The 21,037-nt window shown below is 43.2% G+C and overlaps 1 protein-coding gene across 3 annotated transcripts in view; it reads right to left on the bottom strand.

Moving 5' to 3' along the window:
* usp43b (ubiquitin specific peptidase 43b) overlaps nt 1-16,282 on the bottom strand; it is a 66,240-nt gene extending 49,958 nt beyond the window's left edge. Inside the window, exons 1-3 of one of the 3 annotated variants that reach the window (XM_030089736.1) lie at nt 15,731-15,906; nt 15,369-15,683; nt 6,347-6,493 (exon numbers count right to left, since the gene is read on the bottom strand). In XM_030089736.1, coding sequence (XP_029945596.1) covers nt 6,347-6,493; nt 15,369-15,683; nt 15,731-15,766 — 498 coding nt within the window. In that variant the 5' untranslated portion in view covers nt 15,767-15,906. Of the gene's footprint in view, nt 1-6,346; nt 6,494-15,368 lie in introns of all 3 variants that reach the window. The other 2 variants (XM_030089735.1, XM_030089734.1) reach the window with 2 other exon arrangements.
* Nucleotides 16,283-21,037: the final 4,755 nt, after the last annotated feature.

A 21,037-nucleotide genomic window follows, 5' to 3' on the forward strand; every position in this document is an offset into this window, starting at 1 on the left:
CGGGGAGATTAAATTGCGAGAGTTATTTTCCTTTCGTTGGCGAGTGTCTATCTGACCGAGTGTTTCCTCGCCGATAAAGCTGAAATCCACGACAACCTTGATGTCTGCAGAAAGCCCACCCCGGCTGATAGCAGCAGGCCTGGACAGACATGAGAGACAACCGTCTCCAGAGACTCTCTGCTCTGGACCGTGGCCACGGAGCAGCTAAGAAATCTACTCGTACACAGCGCCACATTTTTCTAAAATGATCAGTAATTAAACACGTCAGACGGGGTTCACAGTCGCACTGAAAGACGCCAAATACTGACTACGAAACGGCGGACACCCCACGCTTTACCTCCAGCAGTTACAACGTCTTTCTATAATCTGTTGACAGACACAGAACAGCACATGCTGTATTGATGTGTTTATTATCTCTGCACCAATCACAAGGTGTTTCTTCACAGCTAATGTGCTGCTTTTGGAAGATCGCTGTGTTTTTATTTTACAATAACTGATAAAACGCTACAGGGTCACACACCCAGAAACACTCTATGTGTTCATTTCCAATGTGTTTTGATTTCTGCCTGAATTTTACGGCCATAAAACTGATTTAGGACCAACATAAACTGAAAGCCTCATAGCGCAGCGACGATACGTTTTACCGCTTCTCGCTTCACTTTTAGGCCTGTTTACGCAATTTTTTGAAAACAAGGTGTGTTCCAGGAGTTCATGCTAATTGATTGAAATACAAAGTGCCATGTGACTTATTACCTCTGAAAAGGCTTGTGTTGTTGATCACAGCATCCATTTTTAATGGTTTTAAAAAGAAGAAAAGCAGCAGAGTGTTTTGATGAGATGCATTTCATCAGCTGGCTCCCCACGACTTTAGTTTGTGGTTTTTATCATAACATATTTTCGATGTCGTACATCATCTGACCAATCATGACCAATATTTAGTTTTTCTGTTTGTAAGCAAATTCAGATTTATTTTCTGGAATCCTCTGGTACATTTGAGAACTTTAATATACGCTCTAACTTTATCCACCAACACATACAATTTTACATTTTTTGTGCTTGTGGGGTCTCGGTGCTCCATTTAATCACCCCGAGCAAAAGAAGTGATACCTCCAGCAGTTCGTTCTTGTGTAAACAGCCTAAAGCATGCAAAACCCTCATTTAAATACTCCTGTTTGCAGAGAGATTCATAACATGGGAGCTGCTCTGGGTCTCAATGTTTCCAGTAACATTTCCCTCACACTCTGCTTCTGACTCCCTGGAACTCCTCACCTTCGTTTTTGACTGTTAGGTTGAGATTAGTACGCTCATCTTATAAATGAAGTCACACGCAAGGTGTGAAATACTGTGGATTTCTTTACCAGGGTACATTTTTGGTCATTTTACAAATGAACCCCGATCCGCGGTGTTAACAGAACAGTTGCGGTGTGGCGTCCTCTGTGAGGCTACAGCGGTGGCAGTCAGATCAGGGTCAGGTGGAGGTCAGTGTTGTCCAGAGGCCCGTACGCAGGTAAGAGTGAGAAAAACATGTTACACTTCACATGACCCCGAGGTAGCTGGCATGCAAGGTTTAAAGGGCTTAGATGAGGCTTCTGGAAAATAACAGCTAATTCAGAGTCAAATTCCTGCTTCCTGGAGTAAAACGAGAGGACAGATCCAGAATTTCAGCTCTGATTCTTTTTATAAGTTAAAGAGGAACGCTACACCATCGTTAACTCAGTACTGTCATAACTTTGAAGACATGCTTATTGTATGTTGCCACATTCACACTGATGAGACATCATTTACCCACAGACACTGTAATCTGCCCACTCACAGCTCATCACCTAAATGACCTGACAGTGGTATTTTAAACCTAAAAATACGACTAGTGTAGACACTACTGACTCACTGACTGATGTGAAGCTTTATTTTTTGTAAAGGTGAACTGTATGATTTCTAGCTTTATTTAGCTATTTGCTGTTGTGCTATGCTTCTTTTGAAACAAAAGTAAACTGAAATTTGCGTCTGTAGGTATCGGAACACATCATGTAATACTTTCCAGTGCAGGGGTGTCAAACAAATGAAGCCCTCAGGCCAAAACAGATGTAAGATGCTCCAATCTGGTCCACCACACCACCAAGCAAACTGTACAAATTTCAAAGAAAAAAAACTGATTTTATTTATTTCTTTGACAAATTTCTGAAGTGTGGCTCCTGAATTAAAATGTGAATATGTGAACAGACCGAGTGTGTTTTCACTACTGCCACCGCGTCAAAGCAGTGATCACATTCACCCATTCATCCGTACAATGACACAATCACATGACGGATAGCAACAGCTTCTATTGCGAGATCCTGAACATCCATTATGAACAGCATGTCATTTTACTGTCTTCCAGTGCTCAAAGACACTGCAAAACAACAGATTGAACCACCAGGCTTCAGTGTGAATGTGAGTTAGCTGATAGGCTGTAAGACTATTCCCTCACCTCACCTTTCATGGTGCTGTGTGTTACATAAAGCTCAATACGAGGAACACACACGGCCACTGTTCAGTCTGACTGCTGATCACTGAGCACAGGAACAGTTTCTGAGACGACCTAAAAATAGATGAAAAATCAGGAATCACCCATGATGGTTACGATTCACCCTGAAGACAGCGGGAACATCTGCACTGAATTCCATAGTAATCCAAGTAGAACACAAACAGAATCACACGATTCTGTGATTGCACTGCAAACTCCATCATCCAGCAGGGTCCACAGCATCTCAATATGTCTTAAATACATCCAGCTTTATGTCCTCCACACCTCGCCGGCTCCTCTCGGTGTTAACAAGGTGTGGCGACATTTTCCCCGGGGCGCCGCGCGCTCGTGACAGACCTTATCAGCAGCTCTCCAGTCCCGGCCGCCTGTCACGTCCTCCGCTCACCCAAGTGCACTCAAAGATACGCTCCAGACCCTCGTCGTCACATCCTCCCTCACCTCGTCCTTCACTTTCATCCTGAATTAAAGGGCGGCTTAGCTGACACGGGAGAGGGAAACACTGTGTAGTTACATCAGACGGCGTGAGCTGCAGAAGTACTGCCGGAGTCAAACTTTAACTTTCACACGCCGTACATGATGGAAAAGCTAAACGCGTGTCCACATTCACACGGCTACAAATCACTAAGAGAACAAATCTGTTTGCATCCGGAGCACAAGAGAAATGTCAAAGTTAAAGTACGGCCGCATCCAAAATGTGTTTTTCTATTAACATTCTGAAAGCTCAGACATAAAAGACTGCTGTGAATTCTTGAAACTTACTTTGAAATTTCCCTTTGTTGTTTTCTGCCTTTATGTTGTCCTTAAAAACAAGACCATTTCTTTTGTATAACAACAATAAAAGTGTACAAAGTGTGTGAAGTACAACAGTGAAAGTGTGTGAAGTATAGTTGTGGTGTAGACGTTAGCACTTTCATAGCAAGAATGTATCCAGTTCAAGTCTTGTGGGTCTTAATACATGGAGTTTGCATGCTCTCTCCCTGTGCGGATTCTCTTCAGGTACTGTGGTTTATTACTGGTATCAGCTTCTGACCCCTGTGACTCCGAGGCCCCATTTAATCTCAGTTTAAAGGGATTAATGACTGGAATGGGTTGTGAAAATTTTGGTTAGAAAATTACACATTTGTTTTCTTCACATATAAATTCTGAAACGAACCTGAACAAAAAGTGCCATATATGGTCATTATACATAACTGGTATCAGATATTGTTCCAAGTAAGGAGGATATTTTATGTTACATTTAATATCAAGAGACATTTCTGATCGCAAAATGCAGTTAGCTGACAAATAGTCATCATTCAGAAGTTTCATGTGAGTGCTATATGAGTAAATCCCTACAGGCTGTAATTAGTTCTGCATAAATAAAATCTCAATTAATTTACACCTGTGAGCATTTTGAGCTACCAGCTGTCCTGTGTGAGTCCTGACTGTGAGGAAAAAGCTAGCACGCCTTCAGAAAGCCCACATGAGCACAGGAAGGACATGCAAACTCAACATAAGCCAGTCTAACCCAGACTCCCTTGCTTCCTTCCTTCAACAGTACAACCTGAACCTCTGTCACGGGGCTGTGAAGCCAAAGAGATGGAGGCACACCGACTTCCGCAGACAAGCCAAAATCTTAAAACGTGACCTTGGCTGTGTAATGATATGCAGAGCTGACGGAGCACTTTCCAGAAAACAAGCCCTTTCTCCACTTTAAACCGAGGACAGCAGTCAATACAAGACAGGGCTGTATGTCATCCCCGCAGATTTCACAGGGAAGGGCGCGCCGTGCCTCAAACTCTTTAATGTGGGGAACTTCCTGAGCTCAAAACCTCACCATCTTAATCCACGATGAAGAGACATCGGAATAAATCATTGCGTTGGGAAACAAAGGGCGCCGCGTTTGAGTGGATCCGTTTGCAATGACTCACCAGCGGCGAGCGGAGCGCCTTCCCGTGCATCGGTTCTCAACCCAATGAAACTATATATATATATATATAAAAGAAGAGGGATGTCTATTTCAAAAGTGAAAACATGTTTTTAATAATACATGGGAACTCTGCTTTAATGGCTCACAGCAGTGAGCAGTTCAAAGTTCCACTGGAGGAGTATCAGGATGCACCATGCCTGCAGGCGTCGCTCAAGGAGGAGGCACGCTGAGAGGAAATCAAACACCAAATCGCCACACTTGTACTCTCCTTGTCCCCGGGCAATGCATTAGACACAGAGGAAGGTTGCACACCGCAGATTGCCACACTGGTTATGGTGGCTTAAAAACTGCTCTGCGGGACAAAATTCGAGACTTCTAAAGAGCCAACTGCGCTGAGGCTGCCGGTGGAATTATCGCTGCATTTCTGGACAGGCTGGCCAGAAAGGTTCAACCTGACGGCTTGACAGCATGCAGCACAAGCGCAGAGGTACGAACCGCCACACACGACCACTGCTACATGTCAGATGTCATGTTGGCGGCGTGCTAAATGCTATAAATCTCAGCTGACTGTGCTGCTCGTACACAGACAGAAATAACGTTCAGTAAACGACGACGCCTTGTGTATCGTGTAATCACATAACCTACTAACGACTTCACTATGCATCAAGCCGTAAGAGTGCCACATGCATTATACATTAAATCGTGTATTTAATCATAATGAGTCATGCATTAACAATGCATCAATTAAGCATGCGGTATGATCGTTCATTTTGAATTCATGGCGCCCTGGCAGCCTGGTGGGTTCAGTACAAACTGACGCAAACGTCCACGGAGAAACTCGTCTGAGTGCTTTTCTCTCCTCTGGCTCTGAGCAGACATCAAGATTCAGAAAGACCACAGACTAAGTGGTGTTTGGTTGATTATATTCCTATCATAACAATACCTTGACAATTGAAAAGCCTGTTGATTCTCCTCTTATATGAAAAAAAAAAAAGATGCATTTTTGGGATGAGCAGCAGGATTCTTGACAATATGAGAGATTTAAAAAGCCCAGGTAACCATTGGTAAAGTAGTGAGATTTTCAAAACCAAATAGTCTTTATTATTACTTTTTTCATTGTGTAACAAAGACAGATTTTTTTTGTAGCCTCTAGTGAGCACGGTAAATAAATCACCTGGGGCAATAAAGCATTTCTGCCCCGATGTGTGCTTCCTACGCACTCGCCTTGTTTATTACTGCGTCTGTTTTAACCATGTTTTTATAGGTGGTGCAAACCAGCTGCTGTTATTGTGAGAGAGAGACTCATTTCCCCACCACAGATTTCGACTGCGGACTTCATCATTAGATATTTTCTGCGTTTAACCACAAATTTTTGACGTTGTGACTGATCGCTTCCTCGATTTCTCATTTGCTTTAACGCTCCGTGTTTCATAAACGTAATAACTAACATGTCCAACCCCACAGTTTTGTGCTGATAGGGGTTCTACCAGGGGTGAACACGAGAAAATGAACATGCAAGTGATGCAGATCACTGTCGTGTAAACAAGTCTAAGGCACACAATCCTCACTTCAATATTCCTGTTTGCACCTGATGTCACTCTTGGTGTTATTCTTAGTTAATCACCCGGAAAATGCATCCAAAACGCATGAACCTGCATTTTAGCAGACTTTTATGCAGGATTTTAGTTAACAGTGCCATGAAGTTCCACTAAGTAAATTCATACTACCAGAAAATCAGATGCACTCTGTAGATGGAAGATTGCAAAAACAGTCCTGATAAAAACTTCCTCAGTAGTAAAACTGGAAAGAATATCACTGGTGAAAACAATAAATACAAAAAAAAAAAGTCACATCTTAAGAATTGAACAATTTTATTAGGATATAAGTAAAGTATCAGGATTGATTTGGCTTACCTTTCCCGGAGCTTTGATCCTGTTGTTGTTGTTGTGGGAGGCCAGGATGACGTCTTCATGGACGCGATCCAGCAGCCACAGGAGGAACTCCAGGGCGTCGTGCTGGGAATTACCCCGAAACTGCGACCCATACTTGGACACGATAGCCTGCAAACCAACAACAACAACATCAACAAAAACAAAAACAAAAACATGAAAGTGTCATTTTTTCTGCCGCTGCTACATAATTATGACATAATTGTGATTTTCTGTTGATGCTTTGATGAGAAAAAAATAAAAATCACATCATCTGTTGTCTTTTTTTTCCCAAAGCTAATTTTGCAAGAGAGATCACTTCATTACCTTTTTCTAATTTAAAAGAAAGTTTTATTCAAAATATGGGTTGCTTGCTCAATGTTCAGTATCTTTTCTGCATAATTCTCTCATAAATCTCATGCACGGCTTGTTTACTGGTTTCAAGAGTGTGTTCAGGAGCTGAATGGCCAGCTTTAACACGGCCTTCTCCACACTACGCCGATCAGACGAGTCAGAGAATTGCAAATTTGCACTCTGTGCTCTTCACGCTTCCCTCGCCTCCTCTAAAGCAGACTCAATTCAGAGTTTGGATTTAGAGAACCAGGCTTTTGTCTAGGACTTTTAGAAGAAAAAAAAAAACACTGTTGTTAATTTTTTGTTGTCTGGAAAGAGGGAATTACTGTTACATTCCTCTCAAGACACTATACACTCCTAGTTTTTTTTTTTTAATGGAAGACAGAAGGTTTTAAGAGCTTTTGATTTAAAAGCTGATTGAAGACGACTTCATCTCTCACACCGTAACGTGGAATTACATGTGTAGCGCTAAATTTGATTTGACGAGGAATTATCAAAATGAAGTGCAGCTGGCAGCCTGAAGGAGGAGAAGATTCTGAGAGAGGCGACAATAGATTATAATCACTAATATGCTCGCATGGCTGTCACACCTTTATGTTTAGCTTCTCAGGATGAGGCCAAACGGGAGCTCAAAGCAGCTGTACGGCGGAGATCCATGCGCACAGACGTAAGAGAGTGTGTCACAGCACTCCTGGGCAGAATACCTCCACAAACAACACTGGAAGGCCTCATCTCTTACGAATGGCCAGTTGTGGCGATGGAAACATTAATGACTTGGAATTACTTTCCAGAGACCAGGTTTTGGCTTTTTTTTTTTTTTTTTCTTGCTCAGGGATTTCGTCGATGATTCGCAGCCATACAGCGAGTTTGATTTAAAGAAAGAAGGGAGATTAACTGAATGAAGGCTAAGCAAGAGCTTAGACTAAAGCGTGGACCTAATTATTGCTTCAGATCAAATGCTTCGCTTCGAGATGCAGCTTACATTAACGCCTGTTCACACTCATGTCATGTAAGAAGTGGCCTTGATGTTAAGCCAGGTCTAGGGTCCAGTTCTACATTTACACAGATTTTGAGGAAAATTTGTAATTTTCTCCTTCATTTTCTTTTTCAAGCATTTTAAATATCTATTTTCTTATTTGCATTTGACACAATTATCTCAATCATGCAAGGCTTTCACAAGCTATAGTGTTAATAAGAAAGAGGCAAACGAGCGTTCACGCAGGCCATTAAACACCAAATACTAATTACTTCTTTCTTGAGATCTTTTCAGTCACTTTTTATGTTTGTAGTGAACAAAAGAGACCACAAGTAAACCAGTTTATTCCTAAATCCAGGTGAATATCTGAGACTATTGTGTTAGAAAGTTCTTGAAGTGTTCCTGAGTTATTGCATAACAAAGATGTGAGTCTGTTGGATACTTGCATCCAATCTAAAGAAGAATGGATGGATGGATGATTTTAACCTCAAAGTTATGTTTGAAGCAAAAAAAAAAAGATCAAACACAAGGATTGGACTGAGTCTGTTAAGGGCATACACGAGATGGATAGATGACAGAATAAATCAATAAATTCTATCTTCAAAATTACAGCTCTTGTTGGTTGTTGGCAAATGCCAATATGTCTTAAAGGAGGTGTAATCCGAGCTACTGAAAAAGGCTCATGTCGTCCCATCAAGGTCCCAACATGCAATCAAAGGATCTCTTGCGAACATCATTATACAACAATACACCTTCAGAGGTCTAACGGAGTCCACGACTTGACAGATCAGGAAAGTTTAGTGGCAAAAAAGGGATTTTCACAATATCAGACAGTGTTCATAATGTTATGCCTGATTTGGTGTAGTTTTTTTTTTTTTTTTTTTTTTTTTACACATGACAGAGCAGACCTTTCAAAAATACACTTCAGCAAATTTTCCCTGCAAAACATTAAAAGACGGGCATTCAGCATGACCAGGGTAACAACTAATTGGATGCGGAGGAAGAACCGCATCTTCAAAGACGCAGACAAGAGCAAAAAGTGAACATAAAAACTCCTCAACGCAGAAAAGCTAGTGGTGGAGCCTCGGCTGTGATAAAGTTCTCTAATCTCGTCCTGTGATCTCGTCTTGAAAGGGAAGCTTCCCTTCGCCTCGTAGATCTCAAGAAAGCCAGAAAGTGATGGGCGCTGTCATCAAACGCCAGATTCCTATGATAGCTGTGAGATAAGTTAGCCAGAGCAAGCAAAAAGTTTGCATCAGTAGAAATGTTGGGCTCATAGGAGTGGACAGCTTGGTGTGTGTGTGTGGAGCAGCAGAAGCAGCATGAAAACCAAGAGCCAGACAGGCACGGAGGCACTTTTTTTTAAAGCCGTGTGTTTACAGCACATATTTGCTTTTTGCTTTTCTTTTTGCGGTTACAGATGGTACACCTCTGAGTCGAGACAGACTCAAACTTTCACCCACATTTTAGATGAAGCGTCCACAACTTGAAATATGTACGTCGCTGTACAGCAACGCGAGATCTGACGCATCGGCCTTTAAAAAGTCAGCGACTCTGAAACATCCAGACTGGCTTTGAAGAAACTCTTTGATATAAACCGTGCACCGTGACCCGCACCAACCTAAAACCTTTGTGTAGTCAGTCATTAGACCAAGGCAATAACAGTAATTACCATCAGTCCTTTGAAGGTGCCAATTGTCTCAGTGATATAATTGAGGGTTGGAAAAGGCCAAGAGATTTTTTATTGCCGTCTGTGGCGTAATGGACGCTGGCCCCTGCTAATGTGTATAACCATCCAGCTGAAGACAAAATGAGACCATCATCATTTTGGCACTCTTTAAAAATTCACCCTTCTACATTAAGCTTTGAACCCTTTATGAAATAATGCAGTTTATTTTCACCGCTCTGTTATTTACTTTCAGGTTCTTAATGCCTCGGCCAAACAGTCAGTGCATTTCGTGGTTAACCGGTTTATCAGTTTAAAATATATTAACAAGTTAAAATCCAGGTAAGTGTGGATACTGTTTAAAATGTAACTAAAAACTAAATATCATTATTTGCAGCTCATTTTAAATTTGTGTCCAACTGAAAATAGTAGCAAGACAGGAAACTAATGTTGAAAATGATAAATGTTGCTCTACTGAACAAGACGCTCCCATTCTGTGGATTATTTATTAACTCATTTATCTTAAGTCGATTATATAGTTAAAAGACTTAAGTAAAAAAGTGATGAATGACCAATACTTCCAAAAACCATTCTCTGTGAGCACAGCAGTTCATCCTGAAGCCATAAACTATTGCAAAGGAGCAAGCAGAAATAAACACGACGCATGGATGCTGTTGAATTCTGCGGCGCCCGACATGTTTCAGATGAACTCCGGGGAGGTCATAAAGTCTGCGTCCTCCAAGCTGAAGAGGAAAATGGTCCAGCTCTCTGTGCAGCTCAGACACAAGGCTGATGCATTAATGTACATGGCCTCAAGGACTGGTGCAACCTCCAAATTTCTGGACAAATTACAACAGTGTGGCTCTGTAGTAACAGAGTCCAGCTGCTAAACTGGGCTGCATGCAGAAACTTTCTGACCAATATCTAATTTCACCTCTGACACCAACATGGCTGAAATAGCTTGAACTTGTCGAAATCCCGCTGCCAGTACAACATTAACAGGCCACATGACTTTCTGCACCCAGCTACATAAATGATTGTTCAAAGTCAACACGGTGACGGTGAATCTCGACACACAGCAGTGAGTAAACTACCGCCACCCCAGCAGTGAGGCAGCGGCACCGGAGGGAGGAGGACATTCCAGTCCACTCATCCTCTCCACTCCCCTCTTCTTTCTCAGGCCTCTCGTGTTATGAAAACCAGTAAATTTGATGTTGAGTAACTGTTTGAGTTTCAGGCTTTGTCCCTGCCCAGGCCCCTCTGTACAAACACACCAAGCCTGCGGGGGGGCGGGGGGGTCAGAAAACGCATGAGAGCGGTCCAGATCAAAAGCCCACATCTGCTCCCAGGTTGAGGAAAGTCAACCTTTCAAATGCAAAGTCACAGGAACACTTGTGGGCGAGTGAGCGGTCAGGACCGGACACACTGTTGGCAATCGCAAAAAAACAACACAAAGTAGCCCGGTGTTACTTAATCTTTCGCGAGCGTCCCACAAAGCTGCCTCCCTCCTCCACCTGTATTGTCCTATAAGCCAGGTGGTGCAGGAATGTGGCAGAGATCCAGGTACTCGGCAGGACTTTGTTGTTCTTGCTTCCTGCAGCCGACTGACCTGAGTGAGCAGACGGCGGCTTATTCATTAACTTTGTGGAACTTTTGGTTCCACAAGGATGAAGACCCTGTTCATAGTCTATCAGCATCAGGACAAAAAAAAAATATGGGGGGGATTCCTTTAAACACCTGCAGTTTTCTCAGTTTTGTTTAAAATTCATGTGATGAGGCTCGATAGTCCTTTTAATCTGCCTCGCTTTAGCTGAACCTTTCAGTGGCCCCACAACCTCCAGAGGCCTGCGAAGCCTGACAATCACCCCGGAAAACCAGCAGATTAATAGAGCCATCTAAACAGACCCATCCTTTTTGGAGGATTGTGTTTAAGTGGTTTGTGCTGTCTGGAGTTCCCGCAACCGGGAGCTAATTCAGCCTGTCAGGCGCGAGCCTCGGAGCGATCTGATCATTTTATAATGCCTCCCTCCAGGCAGCTGTGGTATTACTCAACAGGCAATTTCAGGAGGCCTAAGCTGCACGAACCCCGGACCTCCTGCCGTCTCAAGCCACAGCCGTGGGTTTGCGTGTGCGCGCTTCAACACAGGAAGCATCTTTTCAGAATTGGGAGTGTTTTCCTCTTTTAATCGCTCCGATATTCTTGGCAAGGCGTCTGCACGCCGCTCCCCCTGATTGTTACGCAATAAACTGGTGATATTGGACTCCAGTAAAGATAAGAGGGAGAGGAAGCCATGGGAGATTTATTGGCAGTGCCACCGCCGGTTGACAGGGGACAGCAGATGGAGAAAACTCGAGGAACAACAAGCTAATCCATGTTAAAACTGATTCTCTGCATCAGTAACAAATACCTCACACTGCATCAAAATTAAAGCGCTCACTGGCTTCTCAGGTGGTTTCCTCATAACGCAGTCAAGTGTGACAAAAAAAAAAAAAAAAGAAAAGAAAATCATGAAAGCGTCTTTGCAGCAGGGGTCAAGATATTCCAGCAGTCATCTTTGCAGAGTAATTAGCATTTCCAAGAATAGATCTATTGTGAGTGTCTTTCTTCGCCGCTCCATATTATCTACTTCTTGCCCTGAACTCCGGCTCAGAGAAATCCAGAGTGAGGAGCTGCGGGCGGATAAAGTACAGTTGCACCCGCATTCACTCCTGTCACCAGCACAGATAGCCTGAGGGTCTCCTGATGGTGCTGTGTTCCAGCCCTCTCCTAAGGGACGGATGATTCTCAAGCAGGAAGTGCCTCTTTCTTGTACCAGCATGAGGACTGATCTGCGAAAGGCGCATTAAAAAATGGGTGCAAAAGTGATACTGAGTGCACACTCTGAATAGAAGAAAATATGATTCAACATCCATTCAGTGCGTTTGTATTCCTGATTTAGGAACAGTGGGTGGGTCTCCCAAATCGAGCAAAATACTGGGAGGAGCACAAGATAATCAACATCTGAGAATGCTTGTGTTTTATGATTATGTTGATATTTAACACGTTTGAAACAAAAATGCAAATTGACTCAGTGCTGTTATTGTGACGAGAGGTATTTTCCTCATCTGGCTCCCCATGGCTTTTATCTGCAGACCTGCAACCAATACAGATTCCTTCTGATTGTTGTTGTGTAAACGGGGACTACACAGACATTCGTATGGACAGACAATGAAGGTGACCCTCGGCTACGAAACTACCAAGTCCCAGGGGAATTTGGACTGGGAGTCATGACACTTCGGAGGCTGCCATTGCTGACTATTGTCCAGCTACTGGCAAATGTGAATAAGAAATCTTAACTTCAACTGTGGTGTTCATACTTGGTAGCAGCGTTTCAGAAAAGTTGCGTTTTCCCCAGTTTCCATGGAGTTGGCGCATTTTCGATGAGGAGTCATTTTCAAAAAAGGTGCATTTTCAGTGGTTCTGAGCATTGTTGTCATACAAACAAATACACAAACACCAAAAACACTTGAAAACATTATCGTGTAAACAGGGTTTAGATGACGACCTGCGAACCGCCTGCCACCTGTAAACACCACCTGTTCTTAGCAGGACCTTATTAAATTGGGCCCCCAGTTTGCATCACAGCACATTTAAATCCTGAAATTTACAGTTCCGCGCTCACCTGCTGCGACAGCGACAATTACAAAGCCGGGCGCTCGACTGGCTCTGAGTCACCACACACGGCTCCTCGTCAGGAGAGGATGCCGGCGGGGTGTGATCAGTGCAGGTACCTGTTGACCCCGCGGCCTCACACCGCTGTGACTGAAGCAGCAGCCTCATTATCGCCTGGCAGGGAAACATTGAAGTCACACGGGCAGAGCGCTGCATACTTGTTATTGCCCGTGGGAGGCGGAGAAGTGCTGTACTATTATATCAAATGATGCAATGCTTGCAACACCTCTGTTTTATCCGAACAGGACATTCTGGCTACTCAGCGCTGTGTTTATGGCACACGGTGTGAATAACATGTGATTATGTTTGACTACTCTGCACTTAAGGTACCAACAAGCTAATAATGCAAAAGTAGGTGTTCAGGTAATAACTGTGAAGCTGGCCTGACCTTTTTAATAATGCTTAGTAGTAAACCAGAGGTAGAAATTACAGGAGGACCCAGGATATCTGGACACCCACAATTTCTTGGAAACTGAAAAAAAAAGTCTCATCTTGAAATAAACACTATTTGATTATTTGAAAATACTGCTTTATAATATGAGTAGGGACAAAACAAAATGTGTGTTCAATGTTAATACGTGGAGAGCATTTAAACAAGGAAGTGTGGAGTTTAGATGAATGAGTTCTGTGAACCTTTCAGTAAAAAAACTTGAAAAGCTGATGGCAGTGACACATTGCTAAAAGAAATGAACCAGGGGCAATAAAAACAGCAGTAGGCATCCTTCTATTAGCTTGAATTACTGCTAACAGATTTTTAAGATATTTTAAAAAAAGAGCGTTTTAGAGCGACAGAGTTCATAAATCTATGATAAATACATCTAAAATGTGTGTAACAATTTCATAGATGTGTTCTCTAACATGAAACTGCAAAGACCTTTAAAGAATGCAATCTTCCAACAGGAGTGTCAAACATAAGGCCAAAACCATCCCACAAGCAACCGAGCAGATTACAGAAAACATTGTTACTTTTTTAAAGAAATTTCCCGAGCTGAGCTATCGGCATGAAAGTTCGATATCGGCATTATGGGTTATTATCAATCCTGCTCACTCAAGATGAAATCTGGCTCACTTTGTCCACTGAACTGAAATGCATTTGACTCCCCTGGTCTATGCTGTATAAGGCAGCAGGATGTTCAGTGAATATGCAATATTCTGATAATGATAAGCAATAAGTACAAACTCCCAACTCCTAGCTACTCTCATTACTGTCTTCTTATGCTCTGTGGTCACCAGGTATGAAATGACTGAATTAGCTAACTGCACAATGTTGATAAATTCATAAACAAGTGTGCTGTCTCTTCCACATTGCATGAATTTACAATGCATGTATATACTGTTCCTTGTTGATTAAGACAAAATTAAGTGAATAATACCATTTGTAATCAGGCTATTTTAAACTTCAAACTGTACAGCGGCAGTGATTTGTATGGTTTTTGAGCTTCACAAATGTGAGTACGGCGTAGATCAGCTTTTATGTTTCTATAATTCAAAACTCTAAATTGTCAAAACTGATTATTAGAACCGGGGTCTCTGCCTCAGCTTCGCTGTGTCAGTGAGGCCCTGATTACAAAACATTTCTAATGAAAACAAACTGTTTTTGTTTCAGAAAAGCATTGTTTTTACAAAGCAGCTTTTGCAAAAGATGTCAGTTTACATAGAAAAGACAGAAATGCTGAAATTCTAAAACTAAAGTCCCAGGAGACTATGGACTGGGAGTCATGGCATTCTGGAGGCTGCCATTGTTGTTATTGTCCATTCACTCATGTGCATAACTATTTACTATGCTGGTGGTCCGCATGCGCAGAAGCAGCATTTCAGAATAGTTGTATTTCCCCATTTAGAGGGCAGAGATGGAGATTTTTTTTCAGAAAGTTCCACCTTGGGAGGCGTTTTCAAAAAGCAGTGTTTTCGGCACCATTGTTATGGAAATTAACCCCTAAAACACAAAACTTTTCCACTAGAATTGTTGAGTGTTGTTGCAAGAAAGATTTAATTTGCAATAACTACAAGCTATTACGCATTTGATATCTATTTATATCTTGTTTTAAAAAAAAGTTTCTGCTCTTTGGAAAATCTTTATGAATTAATTGGGGCTGTCAGTTTTTTTGGAGTGAATATCCATATTTACCAGCTTTGCGGAACATAAATTCACATTGCATTCTTAACCCACTTTATCTCAATCCCAGTTGTGCACATGAATATGCATGTGGATCGTCGCGGCGCATCTGCGCTGCGTTGCGCATCTTGCGCACCGAGCAGCACCTGCAGCTGCGGCGGCGGCGCGTCGCTTCGGGTTTACCTTAAAGTCGACGGAGAGCTGCGGGGTGTACTCCAGAGTCCACAGAGCCCGGACGAGCGCGGCCAGCTGCGCGGTGACCTCCGCCCGGGCCAGCCGCGTGTCCGCGCCCCGCAGCGTGCCGTTGATCGCGGGGGGGCTCGGGTCCGTCCGGTAGCGCTCCAAGCCCAGGTACTCCGCCAGCAGGTCGGTGTTGCTCAGACACTGCACCACGGCGTTCATGAAGCAGGTGTTGCCGTGGTTCTTCAGCCCCAGCACGCCGGGGATCTTGTCCCCGTACTGGGAAAGTAGTTTTTCTCTGCCGGTGCACAGAGAGGAGGACGTGCTCGGGGCGCTTCTGGCCACCGGCACGTCCTCCTTGAGGATCCCCGAGCCGGCGCTGAGGGTGCACGGTGCGCCATTTCCGAACCCCCCGTCGTCGTCCTCCGCGTCCTGCGCGTCTCCAAAGTGCGTGAAAGTGCCCAAAGTTTTGATGATTCTGTTCACGAAGCTCCCCACGGACTTCAGCGATTTCTTCCTGAAGAGCTTCGCGGATTTGGGCTTCTTCTCTTTGCGCTTGTCCTCTTTCGAAGCCGACATGTCCTCGCGGACCCGGCTCTGCTTCTCCATGTCTCTGCTCCCTCACTCCCGCGCAGATCTCTCCTCCTCACACTGGGAACCGTGCGAATCCGGACGCCTCCGTGTCGCTCCTTCTCTGCCGCCGTCCCTCGTCCGGATAGCCGCGGGGAGAGCGCGCGGAGGCGCCACCATCGCGGACACAACAGCTCAGTGTTCCCCGGCTCTGCGCTGGCACGAGACCTTCCTCATCCATCGCAGCACGTACTGAAGGCGCTCATTATCAGCCGCGCTCCGCTGTCACAGGCAGCATCCCGCCGCGTCCGGCCCCGGCACCGCTCCAGCCGCCGCTGCGCAGCACCGAGCGCCGCCTGTGAACCTCCCATCGCGCACCGCCCGGCCTGTTAAAGGCTGCCGGTGGTGGGACTGCCCCCTCCCTCATCCCAGATCCCAGATCCCTGATACCAGCTCACAGCAGTGTGGAGCTCACAGACCAGGTCTGCAACCTTTAACCCTGAAAGACAACTTGACCCCATCAGAACATTTTTAACCTTCAGAATCAAAACAGCAAAGAAGATCCAGGCTGTGTAGGCAAAGTTTTACTATATTTAGCAATTGAAGAACTTCAGTTGGAAAGCTCTGATGTTTTTTGATAGTTGTTTGTGGATATTTTAGTTCTTTTGGCTATTTAAGAAAGCAGTTCAGTTTTATTTGAGTTAATTTAGGCATTAGATATTAGGCAACCTTCATAAATACAACTATTTACCTTTAATGCATTCAGTATTTCTAAAGATTTTAAAATGAAAAGTGTTCAATGTACTAACCTGAGTGTTCTTCTTGTTCTTTTGTTGCTGTGTGTGAGATGCTGAAAAGTAAAATTTCCCTCTCGCTTAAAAAAGTATGTATCTATGGTATTCCACAGCACTCTCCACTGTGAGTCCCTAACATGACCCTTGACCTGAGAGCACCTTAATGTGGCTGCTGTCCACATCCAAATAAAATTAATAAATGCAGAAAAGGGAACTTCCTCAAAGAGATTTATGCAATATAGTTTAGTTTTTGCCATTTTGGCTGTTCGTGGAGCAATTATGACGATTTCAGCATGTTCTAGTCATCTTACATGTTTTCCTCATTTTAGCAGTTCTAGACATTTCAGACATTTCAGCCTGTTGTGGTTGTTTCATGGGTTTGTTGTTGTCTTTGTTCTTAGGCTACATTTTCAAGTTAAGCTGTTTAGCAATTTCAGGTTAACTATTTCCACTAATTGTGACTGTCTGGTTAAACCATCATAGGATTTAGCTTTTTCTTTCTTTGCGCCATCTTGCCCCTGTTATGGTTTCAAATGTGGGCCAGACCCCCGGCTCTGTGTTTGTCCCATGACGGACCGATGGCCTGTCCAGAGCGAGACCTGCCTTCACCCATAATCAGCTGTCATCAGCTCCAGCGCTCTGCAGCCTTGCCTGAAATAGATGAAGCAGTCTAGAAGATGGATTCACGCATGGATATGAAGTATTGAACAAACATTACAATGTGTTGAGCTGCTTAATTTTAATCGTTCGGTGAGTACATAGTTGTATCACCGTGACACATTGAGTTGAGCTGTCAGCCCAGCATGGATCAGTCCGATAACTCATTCTCTTATTAAGTGCAGCGCTCTGCTGCATGCACTCCCTGAGGGGACAGCACTTCAGCAGGGATGCAGAACTTGGCATAACACCTGTTCTTGAAAGAAACGGATTAATTAATGAATGAAGAGAGGAAGCAGCAACAAAAACAGCTTATATAACCTACTAACAAGGAGCAGCTCTGCTGTGAGTCCCTGATGCTTTGACAAAGTGTGAATTAATAGGGTTTTTTTCACCTTATTTAAAATTCAGGTAAATAAAGTTTCTTTATTTCATTAACTAAAGTTTGTCTCACATCAAGTGGCTTTCTTTGGTGATTTATATATATATATTTTTATAGTTTGATCAAAATAAGTCACAGTTTATTCACAATCAGATTAAATTTTGAATCCTTTCAGTGTTACATCAGCAAACCTGGATGACATTAGACTTGTGACTTGGTATGAAAACATACTTTTCTGTAATCATAAGCACATTTTAATCTAAAAAATCTGGCACAGGCCGTGCCGTTATCAAATTTAACACAAATATAATTATATTATTATGCACTTCTGGGTGAAACTAATAGCTTCTTTGGTGCAGTGTGCTGCATCAGTGAATCTGATCCGCTTGTATTGGGCATTCACTGATTACACTACAGGCTTTTTCTTTCATATCCGCAGCATTTGGCTCGTTCTTCGGTTCTGGTGGAGCTGAATGGATCGTCCTACTCCCCGAGAGACTGAAGCACAGGAGACACGTGTGAATAAGTTTCGCATTTCACAGAAAGAAAAGTGAAAGGAGTCCCTCCGTTATTTTGGCTGGTTTCACAACTTTAATCGACAGCCATGAGCCACACAGCACTTTTACAAGGATATAAATACAAAGCGATTCCCTTGTTGAGAAGCATTGCATCAGTGTATCTGTTTTCATCCAGATTCTTTTTTTTTTTTTTTTTGAGAGGCACAAAATCTGTTGTGCTATGTGTCATTTTGTGTGAAAAACCATTTTAATTACCTGGATATTGCTGTGAGAAAGCTCCATGCAGACACACTGATGGCTTTTGTCACACATTACTCACTTTTCTACTCGCTGGCAAAGCCAGAATATATGTATTTCTACACTTGTCTTGTGCTGAGACACATAACTGGCAGCATAATCTGCTGATTTCTGCCAATGCTGACTGAAAAAGGCAAGAAGAAGAGGGCATGGCTTGTGTGAAACGAGTGTGCGAGTGACTCCACCAGCTTCCGGTGAAAATTCATTAGCTAATCCTTGGAAGGCATTCACCACGGGCAACATTGTTCTGGATCATTACTATCATTACCCGGTCGTGAAGCACGGGGAAGCTTATCTTATATGCCCACTGCATGGATGTGTTTAATGGCACAGCGCTGTCACACGGAATAACAGACAAAAAAAACTGCAGATCAAATGCAGCCGTGAACAAAAGCACGACTAACGCTCCTCCGCACTGCTAATGCAACCTGAAGAGTGAGCGTGAGCCAAGACTTAGCTCAGAGAGGGAGCCTCCCACTCTCATTTTAGTCAAAGTCATGATGAAATTGGCGTACCTGTTGTTGTTGTTGTGGGGGGGGCTACATTCCCACCAGGAGACTCGATGTCAAGAGGAAAGTCATGAAATCCTTTGAGTTGGAGCTGGAAGGAGTTATAAGTGCAGCCAGCCAGAGCATGTGCTCAAGAGTCCCCAAACTGGAAGGGAAATCTGAACCGAAGGAAGCCGACGAGGGCCGTCTCACCCAGCAGGGTCGGACTGCAAGAGAAGCAAGAGTAATGACTGAAACCAAGGTGTGTGATATGTCACGTTATTGCTTCACAAAACTCTGAAGGTTAACATAACTCTCGGAAGTAACAGCCATGATTTGTGTGGACGGGCTCCAGGAATATCAACTGAAGTAAGCTTTCCAGCTGCATGTGGAGCCGCTGAGGCAGGAACCCTGCACTCCTCCCCTCTTTTATAAACCACCTTCATATCCTCCTTCACTGCATCCATGAATCTTCTCCGACAACTTCCCCTTCTCCTTTTTACCTGGAGGCTCTATTTCCAACGTGCCTCGTCCAATATATCCGCGGTCTCGCCTCAGATACTCAGCCTGAGTGTCTTGTTCAAGGGCACTTTGCCGTATGGATAAGGTATGATGGGGGAAATGAACCTGCAACAACAACCTGCTGGACAAACTGAGCTACAGCCGCCCCGTACACACAGCGTTTGCATCTTTTAGAAAGAGAAATGACTTTTTTTTTTTACCCCATTAGTCTTCTGTACAAATGGTATTCACACAATGGTGGCAGGGAGCTGAAGCCTATCCAAAAAAAACCCAAAAAGAAACTAATGAAAAAAGGGTAAAGAAAGACAGGGAAACATAAACTTATGAATGACTGAAAGTCACTAAATAAGACATAGTGGAATGTTAATCGATGGAAAAACGAAACCACTGCTAGTGCAACATGCAAAATCCATATAAATAGCTTCAGAAGACTCTTTTTTTGAGATGACAGTCCAAACCACTGCACACTGATCCTTTCTTGAATTTTATCTATGAATCCATGTGCTACACGCTTCTTCATCTGAATGCCTGTCACACTCGTTATCAGTTCATCACAGAGTTGTCAAAGACAGAAACACCCGATCAGCCATACAGAGGGCCAATACCAGCATCGAATTATGAGAGGAAGTCAGAGTTCATAGAGGACCACAGCACAGGAAGAACATGCAAACACTGCATAGAAGGGCTTTGTCCCAGTTTGGACTCATCTTGTTGTGAAGCGACAGTGTGAACCATCTTGTCATCCATGACTCCCAGTGGAAAATAGTGTAATAATATTTGCAAAGACATTTGTTAAATCCGTCATACATGTTGATTTTTTTTCTATATAAGAATAAAATGCTGCAACAAGTCTTTTAAGCGCATTTGTAAATAGGTTTAATTTCTATTGGCTAAACGAATTAGATGTAATTTAAATATTTAGGGGATTCCATATTAAATGTGAGCTGAATTTGATAGCTGATGTATTTTGATAAAACCCTGCTGGCTGTGGGAGAAGGTGGTGGTCAAGGACGGCGGTCCATCACAGAGTCCGTCACAGGCCTTCAGGCACTTTAGAGTCACCAGATAACTTCAAACACTCACTGTTGAACTTGAAAATCAGAGTAACTGGACAGAAAGTCTATGAAACTGACTGAGGGCATTTTTTTTAAACAGTACAAAAATATACCTGGTAATAAAACAAAGACATTAGAGATGATTTGATGATAATTATCTGTTTTGGTGTCACTTTGTTTCATTTTTTAGCTACTATCTACCTGATGTGTAAACGGCCACACCAGCACCTCAATACCACTCACTCCCTTACTCCCTCTGTCCATTAAAGCGGAAACATCAGAAACACAGAAAATGATGTAGCTTTCATACTACGCCACTACTAGTGAGTGCAGTTGTTTGTTTTTGAAATGAAATAACACTTGTGCACAGAGAACATTAACAATTGTGA

Source organism: Salarias fasciatus, chromosome 4 (assembly GCF_902148845.1).
Source record: "Salarias fasciatus chromosome 4, fSalaFa1.1, whole genome shotgun sequence".
NCBI classification, from domain to species: domain Eukaryota; kingdom Metazoa; phylum Chordata; class Actinopteri; order Blenniiformes; family Blenniidae; genus Salarias; species Salarias fasciatus.